Source organism: Hyperoodon ampullatus (genome assembly GCF_949752795.1).
Source record: "Hyperoodon ampullatus genome assembly, chromosome: 4".
Taxonomy (NCBI): Eukaryota; Metazoa; Chordata; class Mammalia; order Artiodactyla; family Ziphiidae; genus Hyperoodon; species Hyperoodon ampullatus.
This window is the reverse complement of record NC_136917.1, coordinates 142,015,563-142,038,133: the sequence shown is the minus strand read 5'-3', so window position 1 is coordinate 142,038,133 and position 22,571 is coordinate 142,015,563. Positions and strand designations below refer to the sequence as shown.

Genomic DNA, 22,571 nt, shown 5'->3' with positions numbered 1-22,571 from the left:
GGAGGGACATCTGGTCTGGGTCTCAAAGGATTAGCAATTCCAAAAGGCAAGGTGGAGATGGTGGGGAAGGTCATCCTCATCAGAAGGAAGAGCACAGGTAAAGGTGTAAAATCAGACACCATGAGAATAGAGCACAGGGTTTAGAGAGCAGTGAAACTCATCTGTATGATACTACAGTGGTGAACACGTGTCATTATACATTTGTCAACACCAAGACTAAACCCTAACGTAAACTAAGGCTTTTGGGTGATTCTGTGATGTGTCAATGTGCATTCATCGATTGTAGCAAATGGACCACTGTGATGTGGGATGTGGGTAGTGTGGAGACAGGAGGTATACGGGAACTCTGTGCCTTCAGCTCCATTTTGCTATGAACATAATGGCTGTAAAAACATAAAATCTATGTAGAAAAATGGCATGAGAGCATGGTAGAGGCAAATGTGGAAAAGGTTTATGGAATAGGAGAATGGTCCAGTTTGGAGCAAAGAAAGAACGAAGGTGATAAAAGGAAGATAACTTGATAGGAAAGATGAAGCCAGATGCTAAAGGGCATTGAGGGCCACCTTTCTGAGTTTGGGTGTTAATCTGTGTGCAGGAGGGAATGATATTACACATCTGGCTTTTGACATGGATAAGGGCATGTCTCCATGCTAAAGAACCTTTGCTTCTAGTGGAAATTTTTCCCACTTACTTTGGATAGACACTTTTAGGTAAATATAATATTTTCTCAGAATTATAATTCCTTAATCATAAATCTGAAAACATGAATACCACACAGTCCCATTTCAATGATTCTTGGAGAGGATTTAGGTCCCTATTGTAAGCCTTTACTTAGTGTGTGAACAACTTCCCCTTTTATGCTAAACACACAAATACATGGACATTCCAAATTTATTAACCTTTGATTCTCTCATGACTGGCCCAGGCCCTGCCACATAGTATGTACTCAATGAATGATTTTGAAAAAAGCTGATTGGACAGTAATTAGCACAGAAGTCATTTCTAAAAGTCATGCTTTGGAAAAATTTTAAATTTAGGGTGGTTGATTCTGGGCTATGGGGACCATAACTTCCTCCTCCTGTTCCCCTTGGAAAGCCTTTATTGAGTTAAAGATTCTTTTCCTCATCAATCTCTGAATTGCTGGTGTTCTGTTTCTGACTTTAAGAGAGAGAATAGAGTATCTCCATTTGGAGCTCTTAACCAGGCTTCCTGAATTTAAATCCTGTTCTCTCTGCTTAACTTTCCAGTTGGGAGGAGGGACTGAGACTTTTCTTTCAGTCAATTCCCCAATGACAGCCTTCTTTACCAGAAAATACCTAAGGGGTGTTCAAGAGCAGCTCGCAGAGTGGCAGTGGGATTAGAAAATTCTCTTGGCCCTCAGTGGCCATCTTAAAGGCATTCGTTCACAAGGTCACGCTCATCCTTGCAGACCTCACAACCCAGTTTTCCATGATCCACATGCCTCTGACCAGAGAGTGGCAGTCTGTAAAGTTCTTATCATCACAGACTAGAGAAGCAATTGAGTCAGGCTAGACAGGCACTCAGTGTGAGCCTGGCTGTTCACACGCAACTTGGGTCTCTGTTGAGGCCTCCTGAGGCCGTGCGCACTCCCGCCTGTGGCCCATCAGAGGACCAGCTGAGAAGTGGTGACCTACTTCTGGTATTGGCATTCCAGAAGTGTTAGAATTCTGCTCAGTTGTCAGATTGACTCTTGGTTCACCTGATCTTCTAAAGCAGCTCCCTGCTCTTTCAGTGCAGCGATCATCCAGATGCCACATGCCTTTGTACACGTGGGGTTGAGGCTCTCCAGACCATCCAGCATTTCCCTCAGGAACATGAGCATTTCTTTACTTGGGATGAGTCTACTGACGATCTGAGAATGAACCAGAAAGACTCATGTCATCAGCCACCTCACTTCATATCTGGACACGTATGCTTGGTTTTAGGATATTAGAAACCACCGGGCTTTCCACAAAGTTAGCATGTGACTGGGGCCATAGAAACCAGAGAGAATACTAAAATAGGACATAGACATGACCTTTCAACTTTAAGTAAACTTTTCTTGAAGTTGTCTCTTGACCATCTCATTATTTATTAAATTTCAGGCCTACCAAGGCAATTTCCTCTCCAAATCTGAAGTTACATCATACCCCATAAAGGAAAAATAATGCATAATGTTTATATGCCATTTTATATGTTGTAAAGTACTTTCACATACATTTCATGTATCATAGAAATAAGTCTTGTGTCTGCCAAATAATAGCTAGGCTTGAAAATTCAGGAAATCTATCACCGTGTACTAAGTGCTGTGCTAAATACCCAGTGCCTCACAGTATCCATACAGATGGTGAATTATTACTATTATTTTAACATCTTTATTGGAGTATAATTGCTTTACAATGCTTTGTTTCTGCTGTATAACAAAGTGAATCAGCTATACATACATATAACCCCATGTCTCCTCCCTCTTGTGTCTTCCTCCCACCCTCCCTATCCCACCCCTCTAGGTGGTCACAAAGTACCAAGCTGATCTCCCTGTGCTATGTGGCTGCTTCCCACTAGCTATCTGTTTTACATTTGGTAGTGTATATATGTCCATGCCACTCTCTTACTTCATCCCAGCTTACCCTTACCCCTCCCCCTGTCCTCAAGTCCATTCTCTACGTCTGTGTCTTTATTCCTGTCCTGCTCCTAGGTTCTTCAGAACCATTTTTTTTTTTTTAGATTCCATATATATGTGTTAACATATGGTATTTGTTTTTCTCTTTCTGACTTACTTCACGCAGAGGGTGAATTATTATGAACACTGTCTTTTGCTTTTGCATGTTTCAAGATCAAGAGTAGTCAATGAAAAGTGAAGAAAATAAAAACTTTGCAATTTTGGTCTCTAAACAAGAACTATACACAATGCTTGGTTGTATATGTCTCTCCGTGTGTATGAATGAAAAGGCAGGCAGGGGAGGTGAAAAGTTAGCAGTTTGAATAAAGTCCAGGAGCATTATCTGGGGCTTTAGCCAAGCAAGATGGTCATGATTATGAGTTTGTGGGTATGAAAACATTCCTATTCACAACCGACTTCCTCCAGTATTAAATGGCCCGATGATGTTTGGTAGAACCATCTTTGAGAGGAAATGAGTTCTTTTCACGAGTAGTTGCATATCCCAGCCGGTTTCTGAGTTACCATGGCTCCAAGATCAAGGCCTAGACTCGTACCTCTGTTCTGTATAACACGAAATGCCTGCCTGGGTCCAAGCTCAACAGTTATTTTATTTTATTATTATTATTTTTTCATATTGGGATGGATATTGGTTTAGGAAGAAAGGAAGAAAGGGAATTCATGTTTTCGAGCACCTCTCATGCATCAGACACTTTCTTAGGCATCTGACATGTTCCCTCCCTGTCCCACACGGACTTGTCTCCTATGTCCTCATCACCTTCTCATCCCCGCTGCCGCCTCCTTAGTCCAGGCCACCTAATCTCATATGTAGATTCTTACAGTTTCCTTCAAACTAACCTCACTAGTTTCACTCTTGCCAGCCTATAGTCTAGTCTCAACATGGCAGTCTGATGACCCTTCAGATAATATAAGTCCAATCACGTTCCTCCTCGCAGAACCACCACTAGCCCATAAGGAGCTTTTGCAAATTAGGAAAAGTGCCCTGTTCTCAAGAGAGCACTCTGTTACTGTCACAGTGACTGAGTTTGTTGGACCCTTTACTGCCCTCTGTAGCTAACTGCCATAATATACATATAAACCTATAATGTCCATGTTAGGAATGATGCTGCCTCACACAAGGATGCCCTTGTACATTTCACAATTGCCACAGTGTACCTAGTGGTCTTGACTCTTCTCTTCAGAACCCTCTGCTGGCTTTTGATTCCAATTGGAATAAAAGCCAAGATCCTTAACGAGTCCTGGAAGGCACTTCAATCAGCTCTGGGCTGTCTCTTGGATCTCATGACCCACTTCTTTCTCCACCTCAGGGCCTTTGCACATGCTGTTTCCACTCTGCCTAGAATGTTCTTTTCTAGATGTCTTCATGGTTCTCCCTTTCAAAGAGGTCTTCCTAGGGAATCACCCCTCCCGTACTCTTTATTCCCTTCCTTGATTTTATTTTTCTCAATTGTCACTACCTGACATCATATTTATCTGGCTGCTCCATCTACTAGGATGCGAGCTCAATGAGGGCAGGCATTTCTATCCTTAGAGCCTAGAAAAAAGTGTGGAATGTGGTAGGTGCACAGGGCATATTAGGCGAATGAATAAATGAATGACTTGATTGACCAGTCCTCACAACAGCTCTGAGACGGAGGTTATGCATTTCTTTTTTTTTTATATTTTGGATATTTTTTTTATTAGTTTCTGCTTTATAACAAAGTGAATCAGTCATACATATACATCTGTTCCCATATCCCTTCCCTCATGCATCTCCCTCCCTCCCACCCTCCCCATCCCACCCTTCCAGGCAGTCACAAAGCACCCAGCTGATCTCCCTGTGTTACGCGGCTGCTTCCCACTATCTATCTACCTTACGTTTGGTAGTGTATATATGTCCATGCCTCTCTTTCGCTTTGTCACAGCTTACCCTTCCCCCTCCCCATATCCTCAAGTCCATTCTCAAGTAGGTCTGTGTCTTTATTTCTGTCTTACCCCTATGTTCTTCATGACATTTTTTTTTCTTAAATTCCATATATATGTGTCAGCATACAGTATTTGTCTTTCTCTTTCTGACTTACTTCACTCTGTATGACAGACTTTAGGTCCATCCACCGCATTACAAATAGCTCAGTTTCATTTCTTTTTATGGCTGAGTAATATTCCATTGTATATATGTGCCACATCTTCTTTACCCATTCATCCGATGATGGACACTTAGGTTGTTTCCATCTCCGGGCTATTGTAAATAGGGCTGCTATGAACATTTTGGTACATGACTCTTTTTGAATTATGGTTTTCTCAGGGTATATGCCCAGTAGTGGGATTGCTGGGTCATATGGTAGTTCTATTTGTAGTTTTTTAAGGAACCTCCATACCGTTCTCCATAGTGGCTGTACCAATTCACATTCCCACCAGCAGTGCAAGAGGGTTCCCTTTTTTCCACACCCTCTCCAGCATTTATTGTTTCTAGATTTTTTGATGATGGCCATTCTGACTGGTGTGAGATGATATCTCATTGTAGTTTTGATTTGCATTTCTCTAATGAGTAAAGATGTTGAGCATCCTTTCATGTGTTTGTTGGCAGTCTGTATATCTTCTGTGGAGAAATGTCTATTTAGGGCTTCTGCCCATTTTTGGATTTGTTTGTTTGTTTTTTTGTTATTGAGCTGCATGAGCTGCTTATAAATTTTGGAGATGAATCCTTTGTCAGTTGCTTCATTTGCAAATATTTTCTCCCATTCTGAGGGTTGTCTTTTGGTCTTGTTTATGGTTTCCTTTGCTGTGCAAAAGCTTTTAAGTTTCATTAGGTCCCATGTGTTTATTTTTGTCTTTATTTCCATTTCTCTAGGAGGTGGGTCCAAAAGGATCTTGCTGTGATTTATGTCATAGAGTGTTCTGCCTATGTTTTCCTCTAAGAGTTTGATAGTGTCTGGCCTTACATTTAGGTCTTTAATCCATTTTGAGCTTATTTTTGTGTATGGTGTTAGGGAGTGATCTAATCTCATACTTTTACATGTCCCTATCCAGTTTTCCCAGCACCACTTATTGAAGAGACTGTCCTTTCTCCACTGTACATTCCTGCCTCCTTTATCAAAGATAAGGTGACCATATGTCCGTGGGTTTATCTCTGGGCTTTCTATCCTGTTCCATTGATCTATCTTTCTGTTTTTGTGCCAGTACCATACTGTCTTGATTACTGTAGCTTTGTAGTATAGTCTGAAGTCAGGGAGCCTGATTCCTCCAGCTCCATTTTTCGTTCTCAAGATTGCTTTGGCTATTCGGGGTCTTTTGTGTTTCCATACAAATTGTGAAATTTTTTGTTCTAGTTCTGTGAAAAATGCCAGTGGTAGTTTGATAGGGATTGCATTGAATCTGTAGATTGCTTTGGGTAGTAGAGTCATTTTCACAATGTTGATTCTTCCAATCCAAGAACATGGTACATCTCTCCATCTATTTGTATCATCTTTAATTTCTTTCATCAGTGTCTTATAATTTTCTGCATACAGGTGTTTTGTCTCCTTAGGTAGGTTTATTCCTAGATATTTTATTCTTTTTGTTGCAATGGTAAACGGGAGTGTTTCCTTGATTTCACTTTCAGATTTTTCATCATTAGTATATAGGAATGCCACAGATTTCTGTGCATTAATTTTGTATGCTGCAACTTTACCAAATTCATTGATTAGCTCTAGTAGTTTTCTGGTAGCATCTTTAGGATTCTCTATGTATAGTATCATGTCATCTGCAAACAGTGACAGCTTTACTTCTTCTTTTCCGATTTGGATTCCTTTTATTTCCTTTTCTTCTCTGATTGCTGTGGCTAAAACTTCCAAAACTATGTTGAATAAGAGTGGTGAGAGTGGGCAACCTTGTCTTGTTCCTGATCTCAGTGGAAATGGTTTCAGTTTTTCACCATTGAGGACGATGCTGGCTGTGGGTTTGTCATATATGGCCTTTATTATGTTGAGGAAAGTTCCCTCTATGCCTACTTTCTGCAGGGTTTTTATCATAAATGGGTGTTGAATTTTGTCGAAAGCTTTCTCTGCATCTATTGAGATGATCATATGGTTTTTCTCCTTCAATTTGTTAATACGGTGTATCACGTTGATTGATTTGCGTATATTGAAGAATCCTTGCATTCCTGGAATAAACCCCACTTGATCATGGTGTATGATCCTTTTAATGTGCTGTTGGATTCTGTTTGCTAGTATTTTGTTGAGGATTTTTGCATCTATGTTCATCAGTGATATTGGCCTGTAGTTTTCTTTCTTTGTGACATCCTTGTCTGGTTTTGGTATCAGGGTGATGGTGGCCTCGTAGAATGAGTTTGGGAGTGTTCCTCCCTCTGCTATATTTTGGAAGAGTTTGAGAAGGATAGGTGTTAGCTCTTCTCTAAATGCTTGATAGAATTCGCCTGTGAAGCCATCTGGTCCTGGGCTTTTATTTGTTGGAAGATTTTTTATCACAGTTTCAATTTCAGTGCTTGTGATTGGTCTGTTCATATTTTCTATTTCTTCCTGATTCAGTCTTGGCAGGTTGTGCATTTCTAAGAATTTGTCCATTTCTTCCAGGTTGTCCATTTTATTGGCATAGAGTTGCTTGTAATAATCTCTCATGATCTTTTGTATTTCTGCAGGGTCAGTTGTTACTTCTCCTTTTTCATTTCTAATTCTATTGATTTGAGTCTTCTCCCTTTTTTTCTTGATGAGTCTGGCTAATGGTTTGTCAATTTTGTTTATCTTCTCAAAGGACCAGCTTTTAGTTTTATTGATCTTTGCTATCGTTTCCTTCATTTCTTTTTCATTTATTTCTGATCTGATTTTTATGATTTCTTTCCTTCTGCTAACTTTGGGATGTTTTTGTTCTTCTTTCTCTAATTGCTTTAGGTGCAAGGTTAGGTTGTTTATTCGAGATGTTTCCTGTTTCTTAAGGTGGGATTGTATTGCTATAAACTTCCCCCTTAGAACTGCTTTTGCTGCATCCCATAGGTTTTGGGTCGTCGTGTCTCCATGGTCATTTGTTTCTAGGTATTTTTTAATTTCCTCTTTGATTTCTTCAGTGATCACTTCGTTATTAAGTAGTGTATTGTTTAGCCTCCATGTGTTTGTATTTTTTACAGCTGTTTTCCTGTAATTGATATCTAGTCTCATAGCATTGTGGTCAGAAAAGATACTTGATACAATTTCAATTTTCTTAAATTTACCAAGGCTTGATTTGTGACCCAACATATGATCTATCCTGGAGAATGTTCCATGAGCACTTGAGAAAAATGTGTATTCTGTTGTTTTTGGATGGAATGTCCTATAAATATCCATTAAGTCCATCTTGTTTAATGTATCATTTAAAGCTTGTGTTTCCTTATTTATTTTCATTTTGGATGATCTGTCCATTGGTGAAAGTGGGGTGTTAAAGTCCCCTACTATGATTGTGTTACTGTCGATTTCTCCTTTTACGGCTGTTAGTATTTACCTTATGTATTGAGGTGCCCCTATGTTTGGTGCATAAATATTTACAATTGTTATATCTTCTTCTTGGATCGACCCCTTGATCATTATGTAGTGTCCTTCTTTGTCTCTTCTAGTAGTCTTTATTTTAAAGTCTATTTTGTCTGATATGAGAATTGCTACTCCAGCTTTCTTTTGGTTTCCATTTGCATGGAATATCTTTTTCCATCCCCTTACTTTCAGTCTGTATGTGTCTCTAGGTCTGAAGTGGGTCTCTTGTAGACAGCATATATATGGGTCTTGTTTTTGTATCCATTCAGCCAATCTGTGTCTTTTGGTGGGAGCATTTAGTCCATTTACATTTAAGGTAATTATCGATATGTATGTTCCAATTCCCATTTTCTTAATTGTTTTGGGTTCGTTATTGTAGGTCTTTTCCTTCTGTTGTGTCTCTTGCCTAGAAAAGTTCGTTTAGCATTTGTTGTAAAGCTGGTTTGGTGGTGCTGAACTCTCTCAGCTTTTGCTTGTCTGTAAACGTTTTAATTTCTCCATCAAATCTGAATGAGATCCTTGCTGAGTAGAGTAATCTTGCTTGCAGGTTTTTCTCCTTCATCACTTTAATTATGTCCTGCCACTCCCTTCTGGCTTGTAGAGTTTCTGCTGAGAGATCAGCTGTTATCCTGATGGGGATTCCCTTGTGTGTTATTTGTTGTTTTTCCCTTGCTGTTTTTAATATGATTTCTTTGTGTTTAATTTTTGACAGTTTGATTAATATGTGTCTTGGCGTATTTCTCCTTGGATTTATTCTGTATGGTACTCTCTGTGCCACCTGGACTTGATTAACTATTTCCTTTCCCATATTAGGGAAGTTTTCAACTATAATCTCTTCAAATATTTTCTCAGTCCCTTTCTTTTTCTCTTCTTCTTCTGGAACCCCTATAATTAGAATGTTGGTGCGTTTAATGTTGTCCCAGAGGTCTCTGAGACTGTCCTCTGTTCTTTTCATTCTTTTTTCTTTATTTTGCTCTGCAGCAGTTATTTCCACTATTTTATCTTCCACCTCACTTATCCGTTCTTCTGCCTCAGTTATTCTGCTATTGATCCCATCTAGAGTATTTTTTATTTCATTTATTGTGTTTTTCATCGATGCTTGATTCATCTTTAGTTCTTCTAGATCCTTGTGAACTGTTTCTTGCATTTTGTCTATTCTATTTCCAAGATTTTGGATCTGGGAAATAGAATCTTGGATCATCTTTACCATCATTATTCTGAATTCTTTTTCACGTAGACTGCCTATTACCTCTTCATTTGTTAGGTCTGGTGGGTTTTTATCTTGCTCCTTCTCCTGCTGTGTGTTTTTCTGTCTTCTCATTTTGCTTATGTTACTGTGTTTGGGGTCTCCTTTTTGCAGGCTGCAGGTTCGTAGTTCCCATTGTTTTTGGTGTCTGTCCCCAGTGGCTAAGGTTGGTTTAGTGGGTTGTGTAGGCTTCCTGGTGGTGGGGACTAGTGCCTGTGTTCTGGTGGATGAGGCTGGATCTTGTCTTTCTGGTGGGCAGGTCCACGTCTGGTGGTGTGTTTTGGGGCGTCTGCGGACTTTTTATGATTTTAGGCCACCTCTCTGCTAATGGGTGGCGTTGTGTTCCTGTCTTGCTAGTTGTTTGGCATAGGGTGTCCAGCACTGTAGCTTGCTGGTCGTTGAGTGAAGCTGGGTGCTGGTGTTGAGATGGAGATCTCTGGAAGATTTTCGCCGTTCGATATTATGTGGAGCTGGGAGGTCTCTTGTGGACCAGTGTCCTGAAGTTGGTTCTCCCACCTCAGAGGCACAGCACTGACTCCTGGCTCCTCAATTTGGGATGATTTGTTGTCTATTCATGTATTCCACAGATGCAGAGTACATCAAGTTGATTGTGGAGCTTTAATCCGCTGCTTCTGAGGCTGCTGGGAGAGGTTTCCCTTTCTCTTCTTTGTTCTCACTGTTCCTGGGTCTCAGCTTTGGATTTGGCCCCGCCTCTGCGTGTAGGTCGCCGGAGGGCGTCTGTTCTTCGCTCAGACAGGACAGGGTTAAAGGAGCAGCCTCTTCGGGGACTCTGGCTCACTCAGGCCGGGCGGGAGGGAGGGGCACGGAGTGCGGGGCGAGCCTGCAGTGGCAGAGGTCGGCGTGACGTTGCACCAGCCCGAGGCGCGCCGTGCGTTCTCCCAGGGTAGCCGCCCCTGGATCCCGGGACCCCGGCAGTGGCGGGCTGAATAGGCTCCCGGAAGGGCGGTGTGGACAGTGACCTGCGCTCGCACACAGGCTTCTTGGCGGCGGCAGCAGCAGCCCCAGCGTCCCACGCCCGTCTCTGGGCTCCGCGCTTTCAGCCGCGATTCGCGCCCGTCTGTGGAGCCCCTTTAAGCAGCGCTCTTAATCCCCTCTCCTCACGCACCAGGAAACCAAGAGGGAAGAAAAAGTCTCTTGCCTCTTCGGCAGCTCCAGAGTTTTCCCGGACTCCCTCCCGGCTAGCTGTGGCACATTAGCCCCCTTCAGGCTGAGTTCTCGCCGCCAGCCCCAGTCCTCTCCCTGCGCTCTGACCGAAGCCCGAGCCTCAGCTTCCAGCGCCGCCCGCCCCGGCGTGCGAGCAGACAAGCCTCTCGGGCTGGCGAGTGCCGCTCGGCACCGCTCCTCTGTGCGGGAATCTCTCCGCTTTGCCCTATCCAGGTATGTGGGGAGTTTCTTGCCTTTTGGGAGGTCTGGGGTCTTCTGCCAGCGTTCAGTATGTGTTCTGTAGGAGTTGTTCCACGTGTAGCTGTATTTCTGGTGTATCCATGGGGAGGAAGGTGATCTCCGCGTCTTACTCTTCCGCCATCTTACCCGGAAGTCTGCATTTTTATTTTTTAAGATGAGGAGACTGATCACCCAGTGCACATACTTCAAGCAGTGCACACAGAGTGCGTCTGATCGACCCCAAAGTCCTGTTCCTTCCATTTCACCCCCCTGCCTCCCTCACCCTGGAGAGGGCCACTTGGTTCCCCAGGTTTCCCAGAGTATGAAATGATCAGTAGCAGGTGTTGCCTGTGCACATGGACCCAGAGTTAATAAATGAGTGGACAAAGGTCTTTCATTCAGCTAGAATGGCTAGGCTGTTGCCTTCCTGGGTGGCGGGGTGTACACAGCTGACTCATTTGGAAATCAACCCGGAATCATTCTTACATCCCTTGGCCAGTCCTCCATATCTATTACCTTTGCTATTTTGGAGGAAATCTTGATCTGGACCTGCACATCATCACATTGCAGCCCTTCCTGCAAGTCCTGTAGTCTTTCCACTTCCAGGCGAATGCCTACAATCAACAAAGGGTGACATAGGAGTTCAAAGAGCTGATAGGGGTTGAAGAAGCTGTCTGTATTTTGATGTGACACTAATTCAGCTGCTGGATGCCTTTAACAAACCCACTAAAGCCTGTCGGATTAGATGGTGAGCATAAGATCAAACATTGATTGAGTAGTTTCTGCATGCCAACAGCATGCTAAATACTCTGCACGTAATGATCTCATTGCTCCTAAAAATGATCTGAGGTTATTTGCAGTTGAGAAAGCTGAGGCAGAGAGGTGTAAAGCCATTTGGCCGGATCACGCAGTTAGTAAAGATAGGAGAGCTGGAACCTGAACCCTGGTCTGACACCAATGCCCAGGCTCTTACTCCTCTGCTATACTCCTGTCTCTCTGGGAGTTCCATTCTGCACTGAGCCACTTTGGAGGAAATGGTAAGGCAACCATTTTAACAGGAACATCAGCAACTGTGTAAGTGACTGTTGATATCAGTTTGTAAATGCAGACCTAAACGGTAATGATATTGTTTGTTGTTTGAATGGAGTATGGTAATTGTGGAAACTCACACCTGAACCACTCTGGAAGGCAGCCTAGCCAATGGGCAGACGACCTGGGCTCAAAGTCCAGCTCCACTGCTTTCAGTTGTCCAAGCAACTGGTAAATTTCTTAACCTCAGATCCCTCATCTGCTTTAACAACTGACTGAACAACACCCATGAGTATTAAATGGGTATTTAATTTAGTATCACACTAGTTACTTGTATCTAGTAAAAAAAATAATCATCGTTTTTCTCTCTCTCTACCATATTTATTTGGTCAACCAAGAAAAAGAGTTAATGTGAATAATAAAGTATGGGATTTCTTCTTAACAAAGAATATTTAAGGACCTGAACTTTGTATGTTTCAGGAAAATAAAGGACACTGAAGGGAGAATAGGTAGAACAATAATAGAATTCTAATTCCTTTCTTCCTATGAGGTCCCTCTCTGGCACATTTCTTCTCTTATTAAAATGGTCCTTTAGGGCTTCCCTGGTGGCGCAGTGGTTGAGAGTCCGCCTGCCGATGCAGGGGACACGGGTTCGTGCCCCGTTCCGAGCGGCTGGCCACTGAGTCTGAGCGTCCAGAGCCTGTGCTCCGCAGCGGGAGAGGCCACAACAGTGAGAGGCCCGCGTACCGCAAAAAAAAAAAAAAAAAAAAAAAAATGGTCCTTTAGTTCTCACTTCCTTAATTCATTTTTTCCCCCTGGCTTTGGTAAAAGCATATACCCTTCATGAATTATCTTCCCATATCCCAAGGGACTGTCCCTTGACTGTCCCATATCCCAAGAGACCTATCCGGGCTCTGTTGAATAGTTTGGCCTTTTTGACTGACTCTACCCTCTGCCCCCAACCAAATCCCATCTTTTGGCTCAAAAGCTTTTGCACAGCAAATCTAACATACTTTTCTTATGTGAATCTTAGAATTATAATATCTCTGTGCTTCCAGCATCAGAACAGTGCCTGACACATGAAAAGTCACTCAAGAAATGTTTACCGAGTACCTAAGAGAATGAAGAGCCGAGGGTGGGCATGAGCTGCAGTCAACCTGGCTGAGTGTTCCTGGCTGCACCTGGTCTGCAGAGAACTGTGCATACGATGCAGGGCCCACCTCGGTGAAACACCTGCTTATTTAACCTGGATTTAATCAGGAAGCCCTGAGTGTTGGTTTCAGCCTGAGACTGATGTTTTAAAATTCCTTGTATTTCCTGACATTGACAGTTATTCACGTGTCCTGGCAGAGAGGTCCTGCTATGCAAGCTGGAAAAACCTTCACAAAGTTTTCTCTCTTAGGAAACTCTGAAAGGCACTTTAGCACCATAATAATAGTGCAATTTCCTCTGGAAGAAAGCCGTGTGATAGAGAAAGCTTTGCTAATATGCCCTATTGCTGTGTGATTTAAATCGGACTCTCGAAACATTTTACCTGCTTTAATGACTCTTTATCACGCTCTGGTGTTATTTGCTTTATTTTAAAAAACCAGAAAGCAGAGCCACTGAAGAAAAAGGATCTAAAAGAGAGACAAATTGTGTGACATAATTAAGGTATCGGAGCTCAGAAATGGCTGAACTGGGAGAGGAGAAAGAGAAAGAGAGAGAGGAGGAAGGAGAGAGATACAGATGGACGAGGAGAAAAGCTGAGAACAAAAGAAAACAGGTATCTTCTCTGCATCTGTGGGTTTCACATCCTTCCCTCACCTTTTATGCAGAACAGACCAATAGCCGAGCTAGCAGCCGCCTGGCAGATGGAGGGCAGGGTGTCACAGGAGTGAGGAACCAGGAGGCCGAGGAGTGAGCCGATTTTAAAGTTCTCTGGTGCCTGCAGGACAAAGGGGGACCCCAAGGTGACGGGGTGGCTTGATGATGTCCCAAGATAGTCCCAACACTGGATATTAAGTCCCTTGTTCCTTTCGTGCAGGCCCTTAGAATAAAATGGAATCTCGGGCTTTAAGGGCGGTGGTCAAGTAAGCGAGCAAAGACGCTCTGGGTTAGGACAGACCTCACTGGTGGTTCTCCAGAAAGACTCCACCTGGGACTGGAGATCCGTCACGCACGAGTTTTGGATTCCAGCGGCCTCAGAGGTCGCTGCTGTTAGCAAGCAATGCCATCCATCCATTTTAGGGGCTTCCTTACCTCAATATCATTTGTCAGCACTTTCGCGGTGATCTGGAAGGCTCTTTCCCTTTCCCACTCTTTTTGTGAAACAAGCCACATCCGGAGAAGCTGTTGGTCAAAAAGTAAAAGTCTTTCCTTAGTATCCTCGTATTCATTCGCTCTCGTTCTCTCGCTCTCGCTCTGCCTCCTCTGGAACAGGGTGCTGGCCTCCCCACAAACCCTTTTTAAGTGGGCTGGCCCTCGTGGTGGGCCATGTGGGTTGAGCTGGACAAGTCCCTGTGACGAGGATGAGGCAGAGTTTGGAGGGTGCCTTGGAGCACCGATTAGGGACTATGAGAGTCCGTTTGAGCAGCGGCCCTACTCACGTTGAACATCTCTTGACAGTCCTCTGCTTTCACGTTATCCCACATCATGGTCCCCAGCAGCTTCCCCAGAGCATCCATGGATCGTTCGTAGAGAAACTGAAATCAAAGTGAGTGCGAGGGTCAGGCCGAGGGGAGCAAGTTCATTCATTCTACTCCACTCTGCACTCCCCTCGGGCCTCGCCCCCTCATACATGAATGTGCTCCTTGTCCTTGTCTGTCTTGCCCTCATTTTTGAGTTTTTCCAGTGGTGGAAGGGGCAGCAGCTTCCGAATGTTCTCCTCAAGAATATGAAGAGGGTCATTCAGTGAGAGCTGAGGTGTCAGTTGACTGAAACGAGAACCACGTGGAGGAGTGGATAGTATGTTGACAAAACATAACCCAGTAGAATTCCCAAAAACTGCCAGTCTGAAGGGGCTGAAGGGGTCAGGTACGTTTCTGATGGGTTGGGATGTTGAAGGAGGTGGTGATGGAAGCAGAGAGAGATTGGGGACATAGAACCAGACGGTAGCGGTGGGCGTAGTCCACACGCTTCGGGTCTAATTTATTAAAGTGATAAACCATCAGTTGGCTTTGCATTACTTTACCCTTTATTATTATATGATCTAACATTCATCTACTTGTTTTCTTCAGCACTTGATTGTGTGTGCGTGGGTGTGTGTCTGTGATATATATATATAGAGAGAGATTCTAAGTTTGGAGCAGTGAGTTTTATAAATTCTATATGTCCTCTCATGTTATATGGAATGTCACACATACTGTAGGTTCTTATAAATGCACAAGTGAATAGATGATAATGGAATCTTCCTTCTTTTGTTCCTTTCTTTCCTTCCCCTCTTTCTTTCTTTCTGACATATACTATAGACATTACGAGGATATAAACAAACCTGGACATAACTTGGAAAAAATGTAAATGTTCAATAAACATGAAAAACTCCATTTGTTATTAAATAAGTGTAAATTAAGACAATACAATACCACTTGTCAGCAACCAAATTAACAAAGAAGTTAAAAAAGATGACACTGTCAGAGAAAGGTGAAATTGGTCTCTCACTGGAGAGTACAAGTCAGTAACAGCTGGGACAGTGCTATTGAAAGTGTTAAATGTGTTGATAGATGCTGAACAATCTTCTCATCCTTACTGTCTGTCTGGCTGTTTAAAAAACTCAACTTATTGAGCTATAATTTATGCACAACCAGCTGCATCCATTAAAGTGTGCAATCAAATGAGTTTCATACTCATGGAACCACCACTATAATCAATATAGAACATTGCTATCATACCCCAATTTTTCCTCATGCTTCTTTGCAGCTCGTCTCTTCCTGTACCCTGGCCCAAGGCATTTGCTTTCTGCCATTAGCGATCAGTTTTCAAGTTCTACAGGTGTCCTGTCCATGTGAGGATAGCCATTAGCAACATGTGGCTATTGAAAGCTTGAGTTGTGGCTGCTTTGATTTAAAATATGCTGTAATTGTAAAACACACTGGATTTTGAAGATTTAGTATGAAAATCATGTAAATTATCTTATTCTTTATTTTAAATACTTGAAATAATATACTGAATATATTAGATTGAAATTAATTATTAAAATTAATTTAACTTGTTTCTTTTTACACGTTTAAAAGTGGTTACTAGAAAATTTTAAATGACATATGTAACTTGTATTATACTTTATTTCTACTTGACAATACTGTTCTGGAGCCTGGTTAATTCTTAATTTATCTTTAAGATTTATTTGCACTTTCTTTAAACCTCCCTCATTTGTAAACATGGCAACTTGTGCCTTCCCTTATTTTGCTTCTTATCGAGTTTTAGAGAAATTATGTGAATGTGTTTTGCATTTATTTCCCCTAGTTGACTAAAACTCCTTCAGAGCAAGGCTGTATTTTGTTCAACATTGTCCTTTTAGAACCTAGCTCAGTGTCTGATACATGGATGCAACTCAATAATATTTATTGAAACAAATTGTCAACTTTTATAATTAGAAGTTCAGAGAACACTTTTTGCACAAGGATGTTCACCAAGGTATTACTTATAGTTTTTAAAAACAAGAAATAATTAAATGTAGCAATAGGAGGTTGATTAATAATTAAATGTAACAATATGAGGCATATCTATGCACCAAGATATTAGGCAGCCATTAAAAATGATGTTTGTTACCTCAACATAATAAATGCCACATATGAAAAGCCTACAGCTAACATCATGCACAATGGTGAAAGACTGAAAACTTTCCCCCTAAGATCAGGAACAAGACAAAGATGCCACTTCTGTTTAACATAATACTGGAAGTTCCAGCCAGAGCAATTAGATAAGAAAAATAAATAAAAGGCATCCAGATTGGAAAGGTGGAGTAAATTATCTCTGTTTGCAGATGACATGATCTTATACATAGACAATCCTAAAGAATCTACAAAAAATATTAAAACTAATAAGCAAATTCATCAAAGTTGCAGAATACAGGGACTTCCCTGGTGGCTCAGTGGTTAAGAATCCTCCTGCCAATGCAGGGGACACGGGTTCAAGCCCTGGTCCGGGAAGATCCCACATGCCGTGGAGCAACTAAGCCTGTATGCCACAACTACTGAGCCTGTGCTTTAGGGCCTGAGCGCCACAACTACTGAGCCCACGTGCTGCAACTATTGAAGCCTACATGCCTAGAGCCTGTTGTCCACAACAAGAGAAGCCACCACAGTGAGAAACCCATACACCGCAGTGAAGAATAGCCGCCGCTTGCCACAACTAGAGAAAGCCCACGCACAGCAACAAAGACCCAACTCAGCCACACACACACACAAAAAGTTGCAGAATACAAAATCAACACACAAAAATCAGTTGCATTTTTATACACTTAAACAATGAACCATCAAAAAAAGAAATGAACAATTCCATTTACAATAGCATCAGAAAGAATAAAATACTTAGAAATAACCAAGAAGGTGAAAGACTTGTACACTGAAAACCACAAAATGTTGCTGAAGGAAATTAAAGAAGACACAAATAAAGAGAAAGACATTCCATGTCCTTGGATTTGAATATTTATTATTGTTAAGATGTCCATACAAAACAGTCTACAGATTTAATGGAATTCCTACCAGAATCCCAATGACACTTTTTGAAGAAATAGAAAAATCCATCCTAAAACTCACATGGAATCTCAAGTGACCCCAAGTAGCCAAAACAATCTTGAAAAAGAACAAAGTTGGAGATCTCACACTTCCTGGTTTCAAAACTTATTACACAACTTCAGCAATCAAACCAGTATAGTACTGGCATAAATAAACAGACATACAGACCAATGGAATACAATAGAGAGCCCAGAAATAAACTCTAGTATATATGGTCAGATGATTTCCAACAAGGGTTCCAAGACCATTCAGAGGGGAATGATACTGGATTTGGCAATGATTTCTTGGATATGACACTAAAAGCACAGATGATGAATGTGCAAATAGACAAATGGGCCTACATCAAAATTAAAAACTTCTGTGCATCAAGAACACAATTTAGAGTAAAAGACAACCTATGGAATGAGAGAAAATATTTGAAAATCATATATCTAATAAGGGGTTAATAACCTTATAGAGAATAGAAAGAATATAAAATATATAAAGAACTCCTACAACTCAACAACAACAAAAAGAAAGAACCCCCCCCAAAAAAGGGACAAAGGATTGAACAGACATTTTTCCAAAGAAGATATACAAATAGGCAATAAGACTATGAAAAGAGGCTCAAAGTCATTAATCATTAGGGAACGGCAACTCAAAGCCACAATGAGATACCATCTCACACCCATTAGGATGGCTACTGTAAAAACAAACAAAATGACAAAGTGATGGCAAGGATACAGAAAAATTAGAACCCTTGTGCACTTCTGGTGGGAATGTAAAATAGTGTCACTGCCAGATAAAACAGTATGGTGGTTCCTCTAAAGATAAAAATAGGCTTGACATATGATCCAACAGGCCTACTTATGGGTATATATCCGAAATAATTAAAAGCAGGGTCTGGAAGAAATATCTATGCACCCATGTTCATAGCAGCATTATTTACAATAGCCAAAATGTGAAAAGCACCCATCAGATGAACGTCCAACAGATGAATGGATTAACAAAATATGGTATACACATAGAATGGAATATTGTTCAGCCTTAAAAAAGGAATGAAATTCTGATTCATGCTACAACATGGATGGACCCTGAAGACATTGTTCTAAGGGAAATAAGCCAGGTGTCAAAAGATAAATACTGTATGATGACACTTACATGAGTTACCTAAAGTATAAAATTCACAGAGACAGAAAGTAGAATGGTAGCTGCCAGGGCTGGTGGAAGGAGGGAATGAAGAGTTGTTTAATGGGTACAGAGCTTCAGTTTTGCAAGATGAAAAGAGTTCTGGAGATTTCTTTGCACAACAATGTAAAAGTACTTAACACACTGAACTGTACACTTAAAAATGGCTCAGATGATAAACATGTATATTTTACCACAATCAAAAATAAAAAAATTAATAAAAAATGACTGATGTCTGTGAAGAGTTGGTAATAACATGGGAATATGTAAGATGAGGTGAGAAAAAAAACCAGGATAAAAAATCATATGCAGAGTAGAATCTTAACTCTGTAACCAACATGGAAGACTAGAAATAAAGACCTGGAAATATACCAAAATGCTGACAATAAAGGGGGGGGGAGGATTGGGTTGATTTTTATTATTTTTAAAAACTTTCTATAGTTTCCAGGTTTTAACAGTGAACTTCTATTTCTTTTACTGCAGGGGAAAAATATTATTTTAAAAATGTGCTTAAAATTATTATTGTCTTCAGGCTTATTGCTGCTAACCAAACTAGGGTGTGATTAAGGGTTTCATATATGTCTAATGGGAAGATTAAAATTTGCCTACAGGCCAAGATAAATTATTTTTGCACAGAAATTTCAGTCCTCATATATCAATAAGTCTGACTCTTGTAAGCAGCTCCGCTAGTCCCTGTGAGTCAACAAATGATCAGGCTCTCAGTCAATTCTGTCACCCTGGAAAGAGAAAAAGCCCCCATTTGAAATAACCTATTGATGAACTGTGTTCATGTTTGATCGGTGCACTAGAGTCTGCACCGATCGATAAGTCAGTTGTTCTGAATGAGAATATGGGGGAGGAAATATTTTTTCAATGAGAACAAACAAAGAATTCTCTACCTGAGATATCTGATGGTGATTAAGGCTTTCCACCGAACAGAGCTAGCCAAGGAACCCAGGGGCTCATCCCTGATGAAGTCCGGCAACACAGACAAGGAGGTGAACTGTCTCAGGAAGGACCAGGGGAGTTTCTAGACGCAAAGAGGTGGAAACCTCATTGGACCGTTGGGCACCCTCAGGCAGAAATACGCCCAAGGTCTGCTCTTCAGGACTGGCAAGTTTTACCCATTACCTGCACTCTTGGTGATGAACTTCTCAGGGTCTTGCCCATGTCCTCCCTGCACACTCACCAGCATGTAACCCAGCAGCACCTCCTTGTAGGAAAAGTTGAACTCATCCTCAGCACCTTGGACAGCAATGCCAATTTCCGTGATACTTCTTATAAAACTCATCTGCAGATCCATGTCCTAAAGCAAAATGACTCACAGTGCAAGCCAGTGTCTTAGGTACCACACCGGTTCTACAAATAGGGTTGAAATATGTGCCCAGACAGGAGTGACACTCTGCTCCTTTTGCCATCTCCACCTTAGTCTCGGATCCAAGTTGCAAGGAAGTTGAGAAACTAAGGTCAATCTCCAGCCCCTCCAGCTCCCACCATAAATTGAGGTTTCTCTAGAGCAGTGGCTTTCAAACATTTTTGATCAGAAATCAAAATAGGAAACAGTTTACAATTCTACCCAGTACTTACATGCACAATATAGTGAATATATATATATATATATAAAATACATAACTGAAATAAAAGTTTTATGATATTTATTATTCTATATGCAATGGGCTCTTCTATTTCTCTTTTATTTCGTTACAAACATTTTGCTGGTTTTGATCTATTAGATATATTAAATTGATTTCATGATCTACCAGTGGTTTACAACCCACAGTTCGAAGAACACTGTTCTAGTTTACAGTCTAACTTCCAAACCACCTAGAACCAAATACAGCTCCTTGTTCTGTCTTAAATTAGACTCAGGGTTCCTGGCTTCAGAACTGGATTAATTAGTTATATTTTGGGATCTTTTCCTGTGGAATCAAATCAAGAGAACATTTATGCTTACTGTACTTCCAGGGAGCATAATTTGTGTTCAAATATATTTATACTCAAACACAGGTATTCAAATATATCACATATGCTGCATACCTTGTTCATCACAGCCATGCCCAGAACCTGAAAAAAATCAAAGGCAGAAGCAGACACTAGAGCAGCAGTTAGAGTTCCCTCATCCCAACGGAAAGACCCACCCATCAACCTGAAGGACAACAGTGAAGCAGGATGCTGAGTCCTTCCAACTGGTGGGAGCTGTTGCCTCCCTCCCCCAGTTTCAAAGGGAGACCCTGTACACTGGTAGATTCTTTGCCCTGGGTGAATCATGACTAAACTGCAGAAAGCAGCATAAAGATGTCAAGCCTTTGGGCTTCAGCCTTCTCATTTTAAAGAGGCTCTATCAGGCTTTGGTAAGAAAAAGGGTATTAAGGCTCTTGGCAGAAAGAGCAGTGAAAAGTTATAAAATGAAAGTTAATAGGGCAGCTGACTTTGGAATTGAGATATAGTTAGTTCTGCGACAACGCCTGTGTTGAAAATGCAAATTTGTTCCAACGAAATTGATACACGAGGGAGTACTTTTATCATATTCTGAATTTTGTGTTTGCTTATGCACAGTTTTGTCCGTGAGAGCAAAAAGGTGCAATAGTTGAACTGAGCCGCATAGGAAGATTTCTGCACATACCTCGAATATCCGTCAGCTGCCTTCGTTTACTGTGTGTGATGAGCTGCTGTCATTCAAATCTGGCATTACAGCTGTTTGTCAGATTTCAGATAACCCTCTTTCCCACCACCATTTCATAGTAGCTCATAAATTGCACAGCTGACTTCAGGTGTTTTTCAAGGAAACGTGCCATAATTTCTTGGTAGTATTTATATATTTCCTGAATGTTTTAAAATTACTTTTGAACATTTAATTCAGTTTTTTTTAATGTGTCATTGATTTTTTTTTTTTAAATGTTGTTCCCCTCACCCCATTTCCCCCATAATCCCTGTGGTTTTTCTGGTACTATCTTGTGCAAATGTTGCCTTATAGCAGAACTGACCTCAAAGTGTCCAGTGATCTTTATCTGAAATACCTTTGTCTCTTTCCTTTTTTATTTTTATAATAACTTTCCTCAATGATGGACTAAATATTAATGTAACATAAAACGTCTTTGAAAATTTTGTTTTCAGTTCTCATCATTGCTTATCAAATTTTGGGTATGTCAGAATCCCTTTTTGAGGAAGGTGTTAAAATTACAGATTCAGTGATCCATCCCTGAAGACTGATTCTTTAGGGATCTCCATTTTTAACAGGCTTTCCAGGTAATTCTCATGCAGCTGAGGTGTGAGGATCACTGCCTTACATCCTTCCACTAGCGTGTACCTATATCTACAATACCGTGAGCTCCCTATGAGTCCATTCTTCTCACATACACACATGAACAAAGGTCAAGGGCACAGATTTATCAAATAGATGGTTTGTGGAGGACACAGAAGAGGAGATAAAGGAACATAAAGTACAATCCCTAACATCAAGGTTCTGCCAATCTAATGGGAGAAGCAGATGTGCAGGTAATCAATGAAAACCCCTAAACCTGGCTGTGAATAAGAATCATTCATAAACCTTTAAAAAATACAAATGGCAGATCCCACCCCAGACTTACTGAGGCAACCTCCCTGGATAATGACTCTGGGAAGCCATATTTTAAACTTGATTGATAGGTGGGTCTTAGGTGGCTAACTTGGTACTAATCAGCAAAATGGCTGAAGTGACCACATGTAGAAAGCATTTTATTAAAGATACAAAAAGTGCTATGGGGGACAGAAATGATTCAATGAATTCCAACTCGGTTTTGTGGTTCCGAGGCAGAAGCATCCTTGGCATGTTTGAGGAGTGTCAAGGATGGTCAGCATGGCTGGGATGAAGGTGGAGGGGG

General features: G+C 41.2%; 1 protein-coding gene across 1 annotated transcript in view; it reads right to left on the bottom strand.

The window, feature by feature from the left end:
* MROH2B (maestro heat like repeat family member 2B) overlaps nucleotides 1-22,571 on the bottom strand; it is a gene marked incomplete at both ends in the record, with an annotated part of 67,393 nt that overhangs the window by 12,751 nt on the left and 32,071 nt on the right. The window contains 9 exon segments of the mRNA XM_079701613.1: nucleotides 1,721-1,873; nucleotides 11,318-11,415; nucleotides 13,637-13,757; nucleotides 14,072-14,161; nucleotides 14,419-14,514; nucleotides 14,610-14,745; nucleotides 19,611-19,690; nucleotides 19,901-20,017; nucleotides 20,749-20,775. Coding sequence (XP_079557739.1) covers nucleotides 1,721-1,873; nucleotides 11,318-11,415; nucleotides 13,637-13,757; nucleotides 14,072-14,161; nucleotides 14,419-14,514; nucleotides 14,610-14,745; nucleotides 19,611-19,690; nucleotides 19,901-20,017; nucleotides 20,749-20,775 — 918 coding nt within the window.